The 18,944-nt window shown below is 39.1% G+C and overlaps 1 protein-coding gene across 4 annotated transcripts in view; it reads right to left on the bottom strand.

Annotated features, from left to right (window-relative positions):
- The window catches only part of SUPT3H (SPT3 homolog, SAGA and STAGA complex component), a 539,689-nt gene that overhangs the window by 71,654 nt on the left and 449,091 nt on the right, over positions 1 to 18,944 (bottom strand). For all 4 annotated transcript variants that reach the window (XM_078446962.2, XM_078446964.1, XM_078446963.1 and 1 more), the window contains exon 11: positions 17,448 to 17,558. In XM_078446962.2, the coding sequence (XP_078303088.1) occupies positions 17,448 to 17,558 (111 nt within the window). The remainder of the gene's footprint in view (positions 1 to 17,447; positions 17,559 to 18,944) is intronic.

An 18,944-nucleotide genomic window follows, 5' to 3' on the forward strand; every position in this document is an offset into this window, starting at 1 on the left:
AAGTACCAATTCAAAGAATAATTTCCCACTTCTAGAGCCCAAGAGTTGGGCAGCACTCATCCAGATAAAAGACAAAAACCCACACGGAAAACAACTTGCCATCAAGAGCAATTACGAAAACAAGACTGGTTTCTGTGATAAAACGAAACTGTGTGGCTTGAATGTTTTATAAATATTATCTCATGTCCTAAATACCACACTCTGTAAAAACGATTGAAGAGTGATGATAAGAGATAGGCTTTGGAGCCCTGCAACCGATAGCAAAGTTCCTTCTGCTGGTTGAGTGTGTGGGGCTTTGTTCTCAGGGCTGAAATGCTGAATGCAAAGGTCAATCAATGAAACAGGTGTATGTTAGCTCCAAGTACAGTTTCAGCATGATGTCAGGAACAGAGCTTCAGGCTTTTCCCAGTATGCTAAGGATTCTAAAGTATGTCTGGTACATAAGTACCCACTGAACACAAAATTTTAAAACAGATACTGCTCATGAGGTAGCTTGGGCATTATTTCACCTTCGATCACGGAAGAATCAGCGATAAATGCCTGATAGTAATAATGAAGCAACTACATTCTTTTTGTTGCCCTGCAGTGATCTAGAGGTTGTTTAATCATAGGTAGTGGAGGGTCCACTGATACAGGGCATACCAAGTTTAAGGGACCTAAAAGTGACCAGGGAGATTAAAATGGGAAACTTTGGGGGCGCCTGGGTGGCTCAGTCGGTTAAGCGTCCGACTTCGGCTCAGGTCATGATCTCACGGTTCGTGAGCTCAAGCCCCGCATCGGGCTCTGTGCTGACAGCTCACAGCCTGGAGCCTGTTTCTGATTCTGTGTCTCCCCCTCTCTCTCTGACCCTCCCTCGTTCATGCTCTGTCTGTCTCTGTCTCAAAAATAAATAAACGTTAAAAAAAATAAAATAAAATGGGAAACTTTGTCTTTTGGAAAGCTGTTCTCTCTTCAGATCATCATTCGGTCTGTCCATCCATTCATCTGTCTTTTATGTTGAACTCCAAATAAGCAGAAAACATTGTACTTTGCTGAGGGAGATGCTAAGACGGTTAAAACATGGTTTCTTGGTCTACCTGAGGACTCGTCCTCTTTAGGTTTGGGTCAGACCAAGAAATACAAAGTATCTTAAGAGGAAGTGGATCAAAGTTTAGGATTTGATTCAAAAGGAGAAAACAGTTCTGAGAAAGTCAAGGAAATAATAAAGAAATGAGATGTGGATTCCTACCATGGCCTGCATCACCAGGAACCCCCTGGGCCTAGATCTATCTATTTCTTTTTTTAAAAAATTTTTTAAGTATTTATTTTTGAGACAGAGAGATACAGAGCATGAGTGGGGGGAAGGGCAGAGAGAGAGGGAGACACAGAATCTGAAGCAGGCTCCAGGCTCTGAGCCATCAGCACAGAGTCTGATGCGGGGCTCGAACCCACAAGCTGTGAGATCATGACCCGAGCTGAAGTTGGACGCTCAACCAACTGAGCCACCCAGGCACCCCTACCTATTTCTTTTCTAGAGGAAAGGATTCTTTCTCTAGACTCTGCCTCTAAAAGAAGTATGGGTGCTCTAAAGCTATCTTAAGATTAAAGTGGAGTCAGTGACAACATTTTCCGAAGCAAGTATTTAAGAAACGCTGCTACGAAAATTAGGAAGAGCCTCATAGTTTGTTCATGTAACTTTATAGTATTTTTCTTTCATGAGTAGAAATAAAGAAAAATATTCAATTTAGGTTAGAAGAAACACGTGTAACTATTAGATGCTGAAACAATCTGAGAATAGAGATGAAACAGTTAAATTCTTAGAAGACTTTTGGGAACAGAACAAGTTCTCATTTGTCTTGAATAACTCAAGTAAGATTATGCTAAAATGGCTCAAGACAATGGACCAAAGGTCATACTACTGACCAAATGAAAGTATCATCACCAACCAGGTTTGTTGAATTACGGATCCTTTCACCTAGATATGTGAAATATTACATTTTTTCATGTGTACAGAATAAGAGGACAGTGACTGTCCACTAACAGAAGTTTAGGAATGGGCGAAAGCTGGAGTAGGAAACTTTTCTGCGTCAGGGTCCTTCCCTGACCCACAGATTGGAAACTGAAAATTAAAGTCCATTGGCAACGCACTATATCTTTCATCCTTTCCTTTCAGCCTAAAGCTTCCAACTTGTCGAAACTCTCGTTCTGGAAAAGCTTTTGGTAGTCACTTTTGCAACCCACAATTTCTGTGGCTTTTCATCTTTTCACTATATACTCTTTCTGCCTCTAAGCCTCACTGCCCATATGTGGTCAGTAATGCCACCACCACCGGAAGTGAAACAGTCCTCAGCATGAGCCTGTTTGCCCACACAAGGGCAAAATGTGGGGCAGGAAAGGCGCCTAGTGTTCATGGATCTTAAGAAACTGTGAAACTATAAAAATGGACACAGAAACACAAGGGAATTCTCTGAAGGCTACAAAGACGGCCAACGAGTGGGTCTGGGTGTCCACCTCATGCTCAGAGGTCAGGCTTGAGCCTCCTTTTGCAATTCTTACAAGGGTGTTGTTGGTAAACTGGCCTTTTCATCTCTCGTTTTGAATTCTATTAGGACAATAACGGTTTTTTTTTTTAAAAGCATTCTTTGCATTTTGGGGAGCATGTTTTACATTTTAGGCACTGTGCTAGGAGCTTTTAAGGGTTATCACTAAATATTTACTAAAAGTTGCTTATTTGTACAGCTGATTAAACTGTAGCTCAGGCGAAAGTCATCTGACTCAGAACTCTTGAGAAACCGTCAAAGACGGCAGAATGTTAAGTAATCATTTCCACGAAACAGTATCAGTGATGCTGGTTCCTTTAAGACCATATTTTTATATTTCTCTACTTATTTAGGAAACTAATAGTGGTACTACCTTCTAGGTTGTTGTAATGACTAAATGATATACATTTAAAAACCTCAGAAGACCATCTTCTTAAAAGGGACCATGTACATATACACGTGCATATGTGTGTGCACACACACACAGGCACACATACAAACAAGTTATAACGATCTAAAAGATTATATGTGTGTATGTGCATTTTTTTCTCCTTCTCAGAAAAGTGCCAACTTAAATGGAAATACATTGCTTGCCTCTCTGGTGCTGATTCAATGACAACAGCAGTCCTGCCTGTAATGCTTCTCTGAAAAGCATGTCAGTACCATGACTGACTAGACCACGCAACTGTGGCTGACACGCTCCTGAGACACCCTTCACCTTGACAGAACACAGGGAGTTCCACATGCATTTTCAGGCGTGTAAATGAAGCTGCCTGAGTCTTCTGGAATACATGCCTCCAGGCTTGCTGGGCCCACAGCCAAGCAGCCTAGAAGTTCTTTCCCGTGCTTACGATAGTTTGTGAACTAGGATACTGAGATCTGTATAATCTGAGTTGTTTCAGATGCTTCCACACCTTTTTTAAGCACAATCATGAAATTTAAAAATACTCCCCTATCACCATAGAGAATAGAAGAAGAGCAGGTCTTTGCCAAGCTTGCTTAAGTGAGATATTTGAGTGTTTAAAACCTACTTTAAAAATTGCATCAATCATGTCATGCTCTATTAGCACAATACTGACTTCCTCATTAGAAAATTCGCTCTAAGTATTAAGGTCACCTTCGGTGGTGATAGCTAGTAACCTACAACATCGAATTAAAGGGCATGTCTGATGACCAGTGAACTTCCAGGAAATGAGTCCAAAATGATGCATCCTTTTGTCAAACACTCTTAAAAATTAGCTCTTCAGGATCTCTCTTAGAAATATGAAACTCCTCACAACCAATACCACGTATAGCCCACATTTTAAAGAACTACCAGGCCACCTGCTTTTCTCCAGAAAACACCATAAAACTCACAAACTAGTAAAGCTGTGTAAAGCCTACAAAGTCTCTACCTTTGTGATGAGGTTTACTTACTTTGTTTGAGACTTTACTTCCTCTTTTCTGAAAAAGGAAAAGTCTCCAGGCATCTTTGCAGGAAAAAAAAAAAAAAAAAAAAAAAGGCCTCATACCCGAAGTGGAGGCCAAAGAACACTTCTTTGTCACTTTGGTCTTGACTTGGCATAGTGTTTCAGATGGTATTCATTTGGAATAAAGAGACTGATGACATAACATGTCCAATCCTCCTCTCTAAGTGGCTTTACCAGAAGTGGGAAAGGGCAGACAAATATAAATTCATCTGTCCATAGGCAACCGAAAACATACCAACTCGTCTTGGAGTAATTTCATCAATAGGATGGTTTAGAGGACAGTGCGGTGGCACCATTTTTGGAAGGTAAAAGCTTAGCAGAAGGGACATAAATCAAAGGTGACTGGCAGGTAAGGGATATATGCAGCCATCAGCCAAACCATGTGCACGCTGGCACAGATTCAATAAGATCATTTATAAAATTTTTAAGGCAGGAGTACACAAAAGGGGGTCTGGTGCTAACTAAATCCACAGATAGCTTACATGCCACTGAAATAAACACTTCCAGATGCGGGTGTACAAAAACCTTTCACAGAAAGAAATGTTTTCTTTCATAAATCTGAAGGAGGGGCTCTTAGCGAGGAAGGGCAGAAAGTCTGAAATGGAGACTGGGCTTCTTACAGACTGGAAGTGCCTGGCGAGGTGGACCAGTTGTGCAGGCAACAGCGAACTAACTGCATGTAGTGGGTCTCCGCTGAGAGGCATCCCTGCGATCCGTAAGACTGGGCTTTTGCTCTAATGAGGAAAACACGCCTAACAGCATATCCGTCCACCAGTCGTCAAAAATCTACTGTCGGAGTTGGTGCTGCTCTCGTTCCTTACAATTTCTTGTTTTGGGGGTGTGTGTGGTGGCAGGGATAATGGGTTCGCACCGAGATGGAAACTGCTCATCAAAGTTTAGAAAAATGATGCTTTGCAACTTACACACTAGCTCAAAGGTATTGCAGGCGTGGCTTTAATGACAACAAACTTTTTGAAATCTTGTTATAGTCATCTTTCAGGGGATGCACGACCAAGTTCATTAATGACTTAGAAAGTCAATTTGTTTATCGGAACAGCATGATAATATGTGGGACTACCTGGTCACATATATAAACACTTCCAGAAGTTCAAATAGAAAGCCAGAATGTCTTTTTTCTTTTCTTTTCTTTTCTTTTTTTTAAGTTCAGGTGATCTATGCATTGAGCCCTCCAACCACTTTCTGGAAAGCCCTTTGAAATTAGTTTCCTTGTTGAATCTTTAAACTTCACGCAAATTCTTTGTAGGCATTTGAACACTTATTCTTTTTTTTTTTTTAACGTTTATTTATTTTTGAGACAGAGAGAGACAGAGCATGAACGGGGGAGGGTCAGAGAGAGGGAGACACAGAATCTGAAACAGGCTCCAGGCTCTGAGCTGTCAGCACAGAGCCTGACGCGGGGCTCGAACTCACGGACCGCGAGATCATGACCTGAGCCGAAGTTGGACGCTTAACCGACTGAGCCACCCAGGCGCCCCTGAACACTTATTCTTGAGAATATTTTTGTATGTTTTAGGCATTGACCTAAGTTATAAACTTGTCATCTTTTATTCTTTCATTCAGGGTCTCGTTCTACTTATTCTTCACAACAAGTAATCTCTTTAATGGATTCTCTCTTGTCTGTTCTCAATGTCATTAACTTAGCAGAGCCTTTTCTGCCTTCTTGCTTGCAATACTGCGGGGCCACCTAATTGGCCTCTCATTAGAACTGTGCCTGTTCTACCCTGTAACCCTACTCCTTCCTTTACACCACCATCTGAGTTATTTTTCTACAATACAGAGCTGTTTATATCCACTCCTTGCTCAAAAACTCTCAAATAGCTCCCTGATCCGTATCAGTCGTTAAAAAGAAATTTTGCCCACAAAATCTTATTGAGAACCTAATGTGTATCAGAGATAAAAATTCATGTGTATTATTCAGAGAAAATGCTTTATTATTTGCACAATGCCCGCACAATAATTTGGGGTTTCTGTAGAGCACAGATAACTGCTGACCGACATCATAAAGTCTAGGTAAACCGGCTTGGAATTCAAAGTCTTCAAACTGTCATCACCCCATTCCACCCTCCCCTCAGGGTACTCCAGACTTGGTTCCTCAACTTTGCCTAAACAATTGTACTTCTTCCTTCCTTCCTTCCTTTTCTTTTCTTTCCTTCTTTCTTTTTTAATGTTTTCTTATTTTTGAGAGACAGAGAGACAGAACATGAGCAGGAGAGGGCAGAGAGAGAGAGAGAGAGAGGGAGACACAGAATCTGAAGCAGGCTCCAGGCTCCGAGCTGTCAACACAGAGCCCAATGCGGGGCTCGAACTCACAAACCGTGAGATCGCGACTTGAGCCAAAGTCAGACACCCACTTGAGCCACTGAGCCACCCAGGTGCCCCATACTTCTTTCGTACATCTGTATTCCTCCCCCATTTTATCCCTGCTCCTTTTGCTACCTGAAATACCATTTCCAAATTCTTACTCGTTTCCCTTACCTCTGTTTCATAAATTCGATTCAAATGTCAATGGCCCTACAAAGCTCCCCTGACTTCCTCAGGCAGACTGTGCCCTCCCTCTGTACCTGAAGCACTTTGTCCAAACTTGTGACACCACTGGCCACATGGCACTGCCTGTATGCACATCTCCTACACTGTGTCAGAACATCCCGTTATCTCTATATTCCATACCCCCACTTCAACGTATTTCTAATACAGTACTTGGAAAATGTTTATTGAATTAATAAATGGAGATATCAGAGCTGTAGGGGCCCGAGGACATGTAGGGACGTTAACACATGTAGGGACCTTCCACTTCTCCATCATGAGCAGTTCAATTGTACAAATACGGATTTTGCCAAATGGACTGTTCAACTCAGAAAGCAATTGCTGTCCTTTGTATGTGACGGATGCTTCTACCCTATCAGGGAGGCACGTGCTTTGAATTGGTTTTCCAGCAGCGGTGGTGGGTGACAGATGGACTTGTAGTAGCATGGAGTCTGGCCTTACCTTCTTTTTCATTTTTAAAAATTTTAGCCATGTGTGAGTTGGTTGTGTGAGTGAAAAGAACCACCAAAAACTGAAGGTGTCTGCCCACATGAGGACTGACCCCTATTCCTGTCTTCTTTAGACAGTGGTTCAGAGAAAAGCACATTATAGAACTTGGGCTAGTTTTCTTTCTCTTCTCTTCTCTTCTCCTCTCTCTCTTTTTTAAACTATTGAAAGCTTGCCTGGATGAGAAATGCGTGTCAACTATAACTCACTTACTTATGAGGCTCTTACCTAATTAGTCTAGAGTATGGGAATGGGTGTTTTAGGTTAGATCAGGAATGAAGAATTAAATCAGAGCCAGAAATGTAGTTTCTAACTTCTCTACTGGAAACTATAAAATCTGCACAAGTGTTTGAATTGGAAGTGACAGGAACCTGTAGGCCAGGCTATGAACTTCTGGAGCCAGAGAGTCAACTCAAGTACTCCTCCCTGGTATTTCCATCAGGGGCACAGCTGCCCGACTGTCACCTTGAATGCACCTGGGCAAATTCAGGGCCTGACATTGGGCTCTGCCCTCACGACCTCTGCCAACTAATCAGTCAAAATATTTCCAGATCTGGAGAGCCTACTCCACATGTTGGGTAGATGCCCAGAACTGCAAAGTGCACTCCAATCAGGTGGGAGAGCCTATCCAGGTGCCAGGGCAAGAATTAACATCTGACTGACATATGGGCCGTGAATTTTCTCTTCTCACAGCTTGGGGTCATGCAGAGGCAGTGTGTGGGGGTGGAATATTTGATCTGTGCATGCACAGCCTAGGGGATTTGGTTTAAATCAAATCATAATTAAAACACCAGTCGGGAAAACAAGGCATAATTATTTTTTTCCTGCGTATTTTTCCTACCTTGGATAGAGCCTTAAATACACGCTGGCTACAATAAAAGCTAGGTATCAGTTTCATTTTGGGAAGGTGTAAATTTTCCACTTAAAACAATCCACTTATTATGTTGTGGGATTAAGTCTGCAACTACATCGGTAAATTAAATGACAGTTCAATGATTATATTTGCGAGACTAAAGTATGTAACACTATTTAAGAAATCATCAAAAAGTAAATCACCTCCAGTTCAACAGGCTCTCATCATGGCTGTTGGAGGGGGTTTCTGTCACAGTACCAATAAAACAGTACACAAATGTTTCACTTGAACAAAACTCCCTTATGAATGTTCGATGTTTCTGGGATGGTAAACAAACAATGTGTTTTAATAAAACCAGTGTGCTCTTTTCTAATATTCACCTACTTAGATAGAAAATATGAATTGAAAATTCAAATAGGATTTTTCTTAGGTGAACCTGAACAATTTAATATTATTATTATTATTAATTAATATACTGACATTGTAGATGTAAATATATATCATCTTCTTGTTCATTCACAGACTTAAAGGAGGATTCTTGCCATTTTTAGAGCACAGTTTTTAAGTTTAGAAAGATCTCAGCTGAGGTTAGTTCCTCCCAACGAATCCTTTTGCTGCTTTCATGAATTTATGAGTTAAAAGAATCCTGTGATTTTTTTTAAAGAAAAAATAATTTCCTTTTGGGAGTCACTCTAAATATTTTCCCACTCTCTGGCCATTCCCTCAGAAGACTGCAAAAACCTAGAAACTGCAATAACACGTTCAAATCTCAAGATCTTGTCCTTTTCGGATATTCTGCTCAAAAAGTTTCTCTTCGTTGTCAAATGTTCCTCTTTCCTTGTTCGAATTCCTCCTCTACTCTCCAAGATACAGCCTGCCTTTTGCAATAAATAGAGATTCATTAACTTCTTGAACTACTTCAAATTTTAAAAGACTTTGAAGGATACACACTTGGAGAAATTACACAGAGCTGATTAGGGCTCTCAACTTTGAGATCTACTTTAAACATGTCCCCCCCATTACAGAAGACTGGTTTTCTCCTTTTCAAACTATGTTCCTGAAAACTCTAGGATTCTTTGAAGATTTTCTAGGGGCCTCATAATTTTTTTTAAATGTTTATTTAGCTTTGAGAGAGAGAGAGTGCGAGTGAGTGAGCATGAGTGGGGTGGGGGCAGAGGGAAAGGGAGACACAGAATCTGAAGCAGCCTCCAGGCTCTGAGCTGTCAGCACAGAGCCCGATGCGGGGCTCGAACTCACGAACCATGAGATCATGACCTGAGCTGAAGGAGGATGCTCAACTGACTGGCACCCAGGCACCTCCTCATGATGTTTGATTTGAATGTCCATTTACAATTTTTGTGCTACTCATAATAAAGGTTCTGCCTTTTCACATTTTATATTTGAACTTCCTGTAAACGTTTTGCTGATTAGGATAAGGTTACGTCTTGGAATTTGGGCTTGTTAGATTTTGTTTGTGGATGCTTTTAAAGCAGACCAGAGAAATATTCTGTATGCAACTGGGTAAATGACTACATCACCTTAGGGTCTCTACCCAACGCAGAACCGAATTTGAGATCTTTACTTCTGACACAGAGGTGAAGGCAGAAAAAAGCAAAATGCCTTTGAATAGTAGCTATTTACTGCAGACACAAACTAGTTGTCAATAATACTTGAATTTTCAAACTGGAACTGGATAAGTCCTTATAAACAAAATCACTGGCTGCCTAATTTAAGGTATTAGTGCAGATAGAGGGTTCAAATGAGAGAAGATCTCACTTTCCTTCTCCCTGCTGTCTGATGATTTAAAAAATGAACTAAACAGCTTTTACAGTATAATGAGATTGTGCTGCCTCGATCTGGCAACACAGAATTATGATGTTCTGCTTACAACAGCAGAAATAGTTTCAGTAATGAAGTTCATTATTCATTCATCAAATTTGGATTCAACAGGCAAAGCAAAATAAACTTGACCCTGAAACTTTAAGCAAGTATTTGTCAGAAAAGGGTCTCCAGGTGACTGAGATTTTCTTTATGACATCTTTGAGTAGCTTCTAATGTTTTAAGATACCTTAAAAAAATTTTTCCAGAAATCCAAGAAGGGTCACCCTGGATTAGAAATGCATATATTGATTCTCTTTAAATATCACTAGTTTAAAAATGTGAGCATTTGTTAAATATTGTTAGTTCAAACAACTTTTAAGCAAAAAATTCTAACGATTTTTCTTTTGGGCCAAGACCACTGCAGGCCTGTGCAGAACATTATTGAGAACTGCTATATTTGTGAATCAAAACTTCTTAACGCTGCATAAATAAAATAAAATATAAAAATAAAGTGGACACTGTGATGGATACAATATTACAACTTTCACCCATAACTTTGTTTTTGAAACACCTTCACTGTTCTTTTAAGAGTAGATCTTCTAGATATAACATATCGATTTTTTGAAATATCTTATGAAGAAACCCTTTTCTAGTGGAACATACACTTGTCTTCTACACAATGTAGTTTAAACAATATGGTCTCATATTTTGAGGATAAGACCACTTAAAAAGGTAAGAACAGAGACCATTCTGCAAAGAGGAAGTTTAATGAGTAGGATTAGTAAGAATTCACTGAAGCCCATGGTCCTGGCAATCGATAGAATATTCCTGGCCACAGACAGAACTCTGGTACTTACTATGTAACCTTAAGCTGGTTACTTAATTTTTCTCTAAAAAATTTTTTTCTAATGTTTATTTATTTTAGAGAGAGACAGAGAGTGAGCGGGGGAGAGGCAGAGAGAGAGAGAGAGAGAGAGAGAGAGAGAGAGAGAGAGAGACAGAATCTGAAGCAGGCTCCAGGCTCTGAGATGTCAGCACAGAGCCCGATACGGGGTTCAAACTCATGAACTATGAGATCATGACCTGAGCCGAAGTCGGACACTGAACCGACTGAGCCACCCAGGTGCCCTAATTTTTCTCTACATCTCAATTTTCTCATCTATGAAGTGGGATAACTAACACTCATCTTGCTGTGTTGTGAGGAAAAATAACACAAGTGAAAAGGTTTTTCTAAAATAGTATATGAATTATGATTTGATATGAACCAACACTCATCTCAGATCCTAATGGTTTTCTCTGCCAAACTCTTCCAACTTCTTTACCCCTACATTTCAAACATTCTCTCCTTAAGTAATCCGAAATTGAATGCTGTCCCGATATTCAACTGTTTTTCACCTAGAGAAACCACAATTTCATATAATTTGACATAATGAATTTTGTCACTGAAATCTCCCTGCCCTATTTTAAAATTAAAACCAGTTAGAAGTTTTGCATTTTTTTCTAGAAAACACTCATTTTTAGGTTATTCTCATATGATAAATATGCCATATGTTAATTTATTTCAGAGAATCAGTAGCCCACAAATCTAAAAAGGTACATTTGCTCCAATCTCTAAGGATAGATTTAGTACTTCCAAAAAATGTACTGAGAAAACTTTTGCTTCCAGTAACAACACAAATATTTAAGAATTCTTACCCCATTTATACTTGGTATTTGCATTTGAAAATTATTCTAATATTTTGTGACATTTAATTTTCCATGCCGAACAAATAAAATGCAGACAAATCTAATGCACTTATGACGCAAGAATTATTCATGAATGTGAAAGTCTAGATCAAAATAGTGAAAGCAATCCACTATGCCACTTTTGTTTTTCGAAGCTTCATGTGAGGAAGTCTTAAAGGCAATTTCACATTTTTTATACCTATGTGTCTATTTTGAACGTTCCTTAAGAACAAATGATATGAGAGCATCCCCCCCGAACCCACAATAGATATACCCACATCAAAGTAAAGGATCACTGTGGAAGAACAGTACACTTGTGAGTGAAGAGGCTGGATTCTGGGGTCAGTCCTGTCACTCACTTACAAGGTGCCTTTGGGTACATTGCCAAGTTTCTCTGAGGCTGAGACTAACTGGGCCTTCTCAAGTGTCAGCCAGCTCTAAAATACAGTACTGTGACCCTACCTTAGAATTTAAGATGGCAGAATGGATACTGAAGCACAACTCGCTGCTGGGGGTGCACGTAAGGGATTATTTAGCTTAACGACGGTGCTTAAATAAGCAACTGTCTCGTCTCAGTATTGTAGTTCAATGGAAGAGTCACCTGATAACATGCAAGTTCAGGGAGATTAACATATTTTTCTACTGTGAATATCACTCAGGAGAAGCTAAAACAGATTTAGGCATTACACACGGGCTTAGGTCATCTCACCCAGCGAACACGGTTTCCTGTTTCTGGCTTTCAAAATTACACACCTGGTTTTATATCAGCCACTCACAGTACTTCCCACCAAGAGGTGGGATTGTTTGCACACCACGTGCAAAGAGTGAGGCTCTAAGGGCAACACACGTTTGACCTTCCTCTACATGATGAACAACCACTACCCTGGGTTACTCTTTGGAGTATTCTCCCTGAAAAACATTTTGTTCACAAAAACTTTAAATGCTTTTTACTTCTAAGCCGGCACAAATACAGGCATCTGGGTGGCTCAGTCGTTTAAGCGTCCCACTCTCGATGTCGGCTCAGGTCATGGCCTCGCAGTTCGTGGGTTCTAGTCCTGCATTGGGCTCTGTGCTGTCAGCACAGATTCTCTCTCTCCCTCTCTTTCTGCCCTTCCCTCTTTGCACGCACTCTCTCTCTCAAAATAAATAAATAAACTTAAAAAAAAAACTTGCACAAATAAGTTCCAAGAATATATTTTTAAAAGCCATTACCAAAAGCATGTGAATTTTTAGGTTGAGAGAAGAAAATATTCTTCAAACAATTAAATACCAACTGATTCTTCTGATAGGACAATTCCTTTAAAGCTTTTGCTACACTTTTTTTATTGGGGGGCTCTGATACCTTTCTTGAAGTAAGTTTTATTTTACCCTTTACTATTCTGGGTTTTCTTAATTTTCTAACATACTAACACTACTCTCAGTAAATGAAAAAAATTACTAAAGAAATGATGGTATCAGTAAAATATAAAAAATGTAAAAACTGTGGAAATAATATAAAAAATTATCACCAACTTTGATATACTCAACAGTCTCTGAAAGTTGTTTTTAATAACTTACATAAACTGAATTTGATGAAGCTCAAAAAAAATTTTAATTTATTTTTTTTAATGTTTATTTTTGAGAGAGTGAGACAGAATGTGAGTGGGGGAGGGCAAGAAAGAGGGAGACATGGAATCCAAAGCAGGCTCCAGGCTCTGAGCTGTCAGCACAGAGCCCAACGTGGGGCTCAAACCATGAACCGTGAGAACATGACCTGAGCCAAAGTCGGCCACCCAACCGACTGAGCCACCCAGGTGCCCCTCAAAAAATTTTTTTACATATTTATTCTTGAAAGAGAGAGAGAGAGAGAGAGAGAGACACAGCACGAGTGGGGAAGGGCAGAGAGAGAGGGAGACAGAATCCAAAGCAGGCTCCAGGATCCCAGCTGTCAGTACAGAGCCCGACGTGGGGCTTGAACTCATAAACCATGAGATCATGACTTGAGCCGAAATTGGATGCTTAACCGACTAAGCCACCCAGGTGCCTTTTTTTTTTTTTAAGTTTATTTATTTATTTTGAGAGAGAGAAAGGGAGGGAGAGTGGGGGGAAGGGCAGAGAGAGAGAATCCTAAGCAGGCTCCGTGCTGTCAGCGCAGAGCCTGATGTGGGGCCAGAATTCACGAACCGTGAGATCGCAACCTGAGCTGAAACCAAGAGTCGGACGCCCAACTGACTGAACCACCCGGGCGCCCCCAAATCACAGACTCTGAGGTGATTTCCAGAATTATGGGAAAACGAAACAATCATAGGAAAAATAAACAACAGGCAAAAGGTAAAATTCGGTTTTAAAAATGTTCTTTAGTATGTGTATCCAGAAAGTCAGGTACGTAGAGGGATGGGGACAATCGCAAATGTGTTTTAGGAGGCAGATTTTGGGGCTGGAAGTTGGAAGGCCCAAATTTTAGACCTTGGTTATATCATTTAGTCTAATTAATAGCTTAACCTCAGAAAAATTACATCAATCTTCTAGGTATGATACTTTCTCTGAGCTTCTGCATAGGATTGCGAATAAAGGAGAACACAGGAAAGAAAGAAATCACCAACTAAAACCAATAGGCTAGACACAGTACTGCCATAACTCCTTGGTCAGAGATGGTGGCTGAGAAGTGTTTCCACCACCTGCGTATGAACGGCAGGCTGGCCGGTGTCTCAGCTCTCCACCCCTTTCCTCTCTGTGTCAGCAGCCACTAGGTGCAAAGCATCGTTTCCCTCTTCCTCCTCACCTCCACCTAACACAGCTTCAATCTCTTCTTCTGACATTTCAACTCATTGCCTGGGTGAGGAACTCACAATTCTTTATGCAACGAACTGTAGTTCTGAAACCGAGCATGTTGTGATTTTTGTACAAAATTACGTCAAAAGTCATTAACAGAGTGGAAAACGGAATGAGGACTCACTAAAAGCAGATTGCTCCGGGTTTATTGATTGATTGATGTTGGAATTAGATGTCTGTGTAACCTACTGTCATTTTCATTCTCTAAATCAATTTCCAAGTATTGGGAATTGGCTACATATGAATCAAGTGATGGCTATTTTAAATTAGCCATCACATCTATATATACACCAGACAAGCACTTAGATTTGGAATGACATGGTGCAAGGACACAATCTTTATGTCTCATAAGTATAAGCTAGTTGTTATGAGCATTTCAGTTTACAAAGGAACTGGTAGGCTAGAGGTAACTGAGCTCAACTTTTCTGTATGAAAATTTAGGTCTCAATCCATGGTTACTACAGACGCAGTCTGCATGCCTCCTCTCTTCTTACGAGTTGTAGCTCAAAACCTACGTAGCAGTGTCCCTAGGCAGCATGAAGTATTATTTCAGGGAGTGAGCCTCAAGGAGCTGGACATCAACATGCCCCAACATCAGAAGCACCTCCTTTTAGCAGCTGAAGGTATGTGGGGGGCCAGGAGAGAAGCGCCATATTGTTAGATACCCAGTCTGCAAATCTGTCCCACTTTAAGGAGAATTTTTAACTAATCTGAAAGACAGATTTATGAAAGGAACAGCATAGGGAATATTGTCAATAATATTATAATAGCGTTGTACAGTGACAGATGGTGGCTACACTTGTGGTGAACACAGCATGATGTATAGGGTTGTTGAATCACTATGTTGTATGCCTGAAACTCCACTGTGTATCAATGATACTTCAATAAAAAAGGGACAGATTTATGTATTATATATAATATATACCATGAAACTAGGTCTTCCTGATCATATTAATCATGCTATAAAATAGAGTAGGCACATTCAGTCCTGCAGCCTGGGCAAATTATTATAGCTCTAGGTAATAAAGCAGACTTTTCAAGGTGGGTCTTTTCTGAGGACTGATGAAAATGCAGGCACGCCCTCTCTGGTGATTTTTACCAATTGCTGTCACTCTGGTAGTGGCTAAGTGAACTTTCGAGGTCATGGTTTATTTGTTCTATTTTTCCAGATCTGTTTAAATTAAGCATTTAAAAGTTGCAACCTTTAATTTAAAAAACCATATTGGTTATATGTTTATTACATAAACAGTAGCTTAAATCATATCTGAACTTGGTTTCAAGTACATTTTCTGACCATCTGATAATCTCAGATTATCAAAGCAACATACATGAATAACAGAATACCAGTGAGGCATGTATATATATATATATATGACATTGTTTATATGTATGTGTGTGTACATATGTATATGTGTGTGTGTGTATACATCAACATCCCCCAACACCAGAAAAACCTCCTTTATACACACACACACACACACACACACACACACACACACACACACACACACACGTATATAAACAATGTCATCAACCAAGATGGTTAAATGATCGGTCCAATGTATTTACATATAAAAAACGTGGAAGAATGAAGCAGCCACCACTCCTTCTTATGACTAGGAGATTTTCCCCTTATATTGGATGTTCCTTTATGCAATTTTATCCATTATTTTAGTTAGGTTCTTTCTCAAAAATCCTGTTTCCCCTTGTTATTCTTTAACCTGCCCCCTTTTCCTTCTCTTTCCACCCACTGCCTCAACCTTTTAGTCATTATTTGGCTCTTATCTATGGACTTGATAGTTTTAATCCTTTGTTAGAAGATGGTTCTTTCAATCTCAGTTTTTAAATTCTTCCAACCATCTCATATTTTTCTAAATTTCATTTTTATTTTGCCTTATCACTAAAAATCATCTCACCTACCACGCAGGAAAAAAGAAAAAGAGATACTTGATTCATTCTGTCCTTTCAACTGAATGATCTAAAAACATTCATGCAGAAGGATATATTGCTTTCATCAGTGTATTAAAATCATGTCCTCATAACATAGAAGACAAATTTTACATATTAAACAAAAGTGAAAATAATAGTTATGATTACAAAAAACTTCTGGACCCAAATATACAAAGCTTGAGATACATTCTTGCTGTCACAATGAGCATCCATATAATTCACTAATGAAAATTAAGAATGGAAAGCAAGCATTCCTTTTAACTAAAATGCAGAAAAAAAGGAGATGATAGAAATCATGATTTCTATCAATGGATAATAGTAAAACCCATCCTCAGGAGAAAACGCATAGTATATTATACCTATTTATGTATGTATGTATGTATGTGTGTATAATGTTAAACATATATGTAGTCTGCTTTAGTGTATTAAGCAGAAATGAATATGAAGAAACCAAACAAATAGTAAATTCTAATGTTCCTCAGCCTTCAATCAAACTTCACTTTCTGAATATCAAACCCATGCCTCAACAGAGAAAGACTTGGAGAAAGTTCTATTAACAGGAATAAAGATTTGTTTTAAAACGGCCACGAGATGAGCATTTAAATAAAACACACACACACACACACACGCACACACACGCACACACACGCACACACACGCACACACACGCACACATACACACACTTTCTTTAGGCTGTTGAAATACAGTCTTTAATTCTCCATTAAAAAAAAAAAACAACAACAAACCCTGATTATAAGCTTTACAACCATTTGAAGATGTGAAAGACTATCTGCATTTCAGCCTACTTCAAAGCCAGTAAAGAAATCATTTCTTCTTCTTCCAACTCAAAGTATGTTTAGGAGCAGGACATCTGATAGAAGTGGCATTGCCAATCTAACCAATTTTAAAATATAAAGTGCTTCTGGCAATATTTGGATACATATAATTTGACAAAAAAGTTTTATAAACCTAAGCTTTGAAAAATAGAAAATATAAGCCCCAACAACAAAAAAGCATAATTTGTAATTGAAAGAAAATAATATTTTGTAGAAAAAAATTGTCCTTCCAAAAAGAGACAAAAATGACTAACTTTTATTTCCCAAGAGGACTATGCCACTTTTATACAACAAAATTACCGTCGCCACAAATTGCTTTCAACAATTCCATTGCTTCTTCATTTGACCACTTGAAAATCAAAATTCTTTCAGATTATAAATATAACTTTTTATAACTCTGTTATTACGTACTGTGAATGGGGAAAGGGGGCCAATCTTGTGGCCGTAGCGTCGAACGGCCTCTCTGATGTGGCAGGGCTGGATGGCATCGCTGTGAGCCTCAACACCACAGGCCGCAGTGCTCTGCGACAGAAAAACACATAAATTGTTACTAAATCAAAAACACACAACAGAACTACAGTGTATAAAATATGAAAATAAACTTTTATAAAATGGACGTTTTTTTCCCCTTTGGGATGCACATTCCTGCTGCCATATACTACGTTTAAAAAAAAAATTCCATTAACAAATCAAAGATGACTTTTACGTGACCCCTTCCTTAGCAGACCTACCAAATGCAATTTTTATGCCCACAATATTTCACCTAGGCCTGCCTGTCAGGGTGCAGGAGAATACAGCCACTTGCGTGTAGATGAGAATCGTCGTGGGGGCTTGCTGAAAGAAGTTATAAAAGGAAGTTATTTTTTTTTGAAAAACATTTAAACATTTATCATTACAAATGTTTCTTCGGGACCTGTCGGGCATGTTTCTGAAATAACTTGAGGGTCATCAATTTTAAAATGAAAAATACAAAATTGCTGTATATTTATTTATAATACTGGGGTCTGTCCTAAACAATCATGTTACCTTGGTTCCTAGGGCCAAAAGAAAATAAAACAAAACCTGTCTCTTTTAATCTGCTTCATCTGTAAAAAGGCAGGTTTGAAAGTACAAAAAGACACAAGAAAGAGAAAGATGATCTGCAAAGAGGGTATGGATACCAGCTCAAGAAATGTATGTAATGTGATTTAAAAAAATTAAAATGTTCAATACGAGCAAGGTAGTCTTGTGGTTCAGTTGCAGGCTCTGGTTTTCCAAATACCTGAGTCCAGATCCTATCAGTTACCAGTCCTGTCAAGTAATGTAATATCTCTGCATTTCAGTTTCCTCATCTATAAAATTGGGGCAATAATTTTAATCACTTTATACTTCAATGGATACCACATGCCAGTCATTAACATTAAAGAATCAACAGGAAGAAACAGTAGTTTGTGTATTACTATAGCTGTATTCTAGAGGTCAGTCATAGTCACATGATGATTATTTGTTTTTCTGATAATTACTAAAATGACCACTTTCATAATTCCTTCTAGGAGTATAACTAATATGACCACTATGGATGGCGATTTGGCAAAATCTTGTCAAATGGAAATGGACCTCCATTTTTGACCCAATTTCACCTCTAAGGATTTATCCTACAAATATATTACACAGGTACACAATTTTATATATCGTATCTATACTCTCACTGCAGAACTATTAGGATTGATGAGGTAAATATTCATCAATGAGGGAACACTAAAATAAATTATGATACATCCATCGAATGAAACAGAAACTACAGCAACCATCAAAAGTTCCATCCCTACTCCTATGGAACTGTCTCTAAGACGTATTGTATGAAAAAATGCAAGGTGTCCAACTGGGTGGCACTATGTTACCACTTATTTTTTTAAAACGCCGAACATT

Source organism: Panthera onca, chromosome B2 (genome assembly GCF_046562875.1).
Source record: "Panthera onca isolate mPanOnc1 chromosome B2, mPanOnc1 haplotype 2, whole genome shotgun sequence".
In the NCBI taxonomy this organism is placed as follows: domain Eukaryota; kingdom Metazoa; phylum Chordata; class Mammalia; order Carnivora; family Felidae; genus Panthera; species Panthera onca.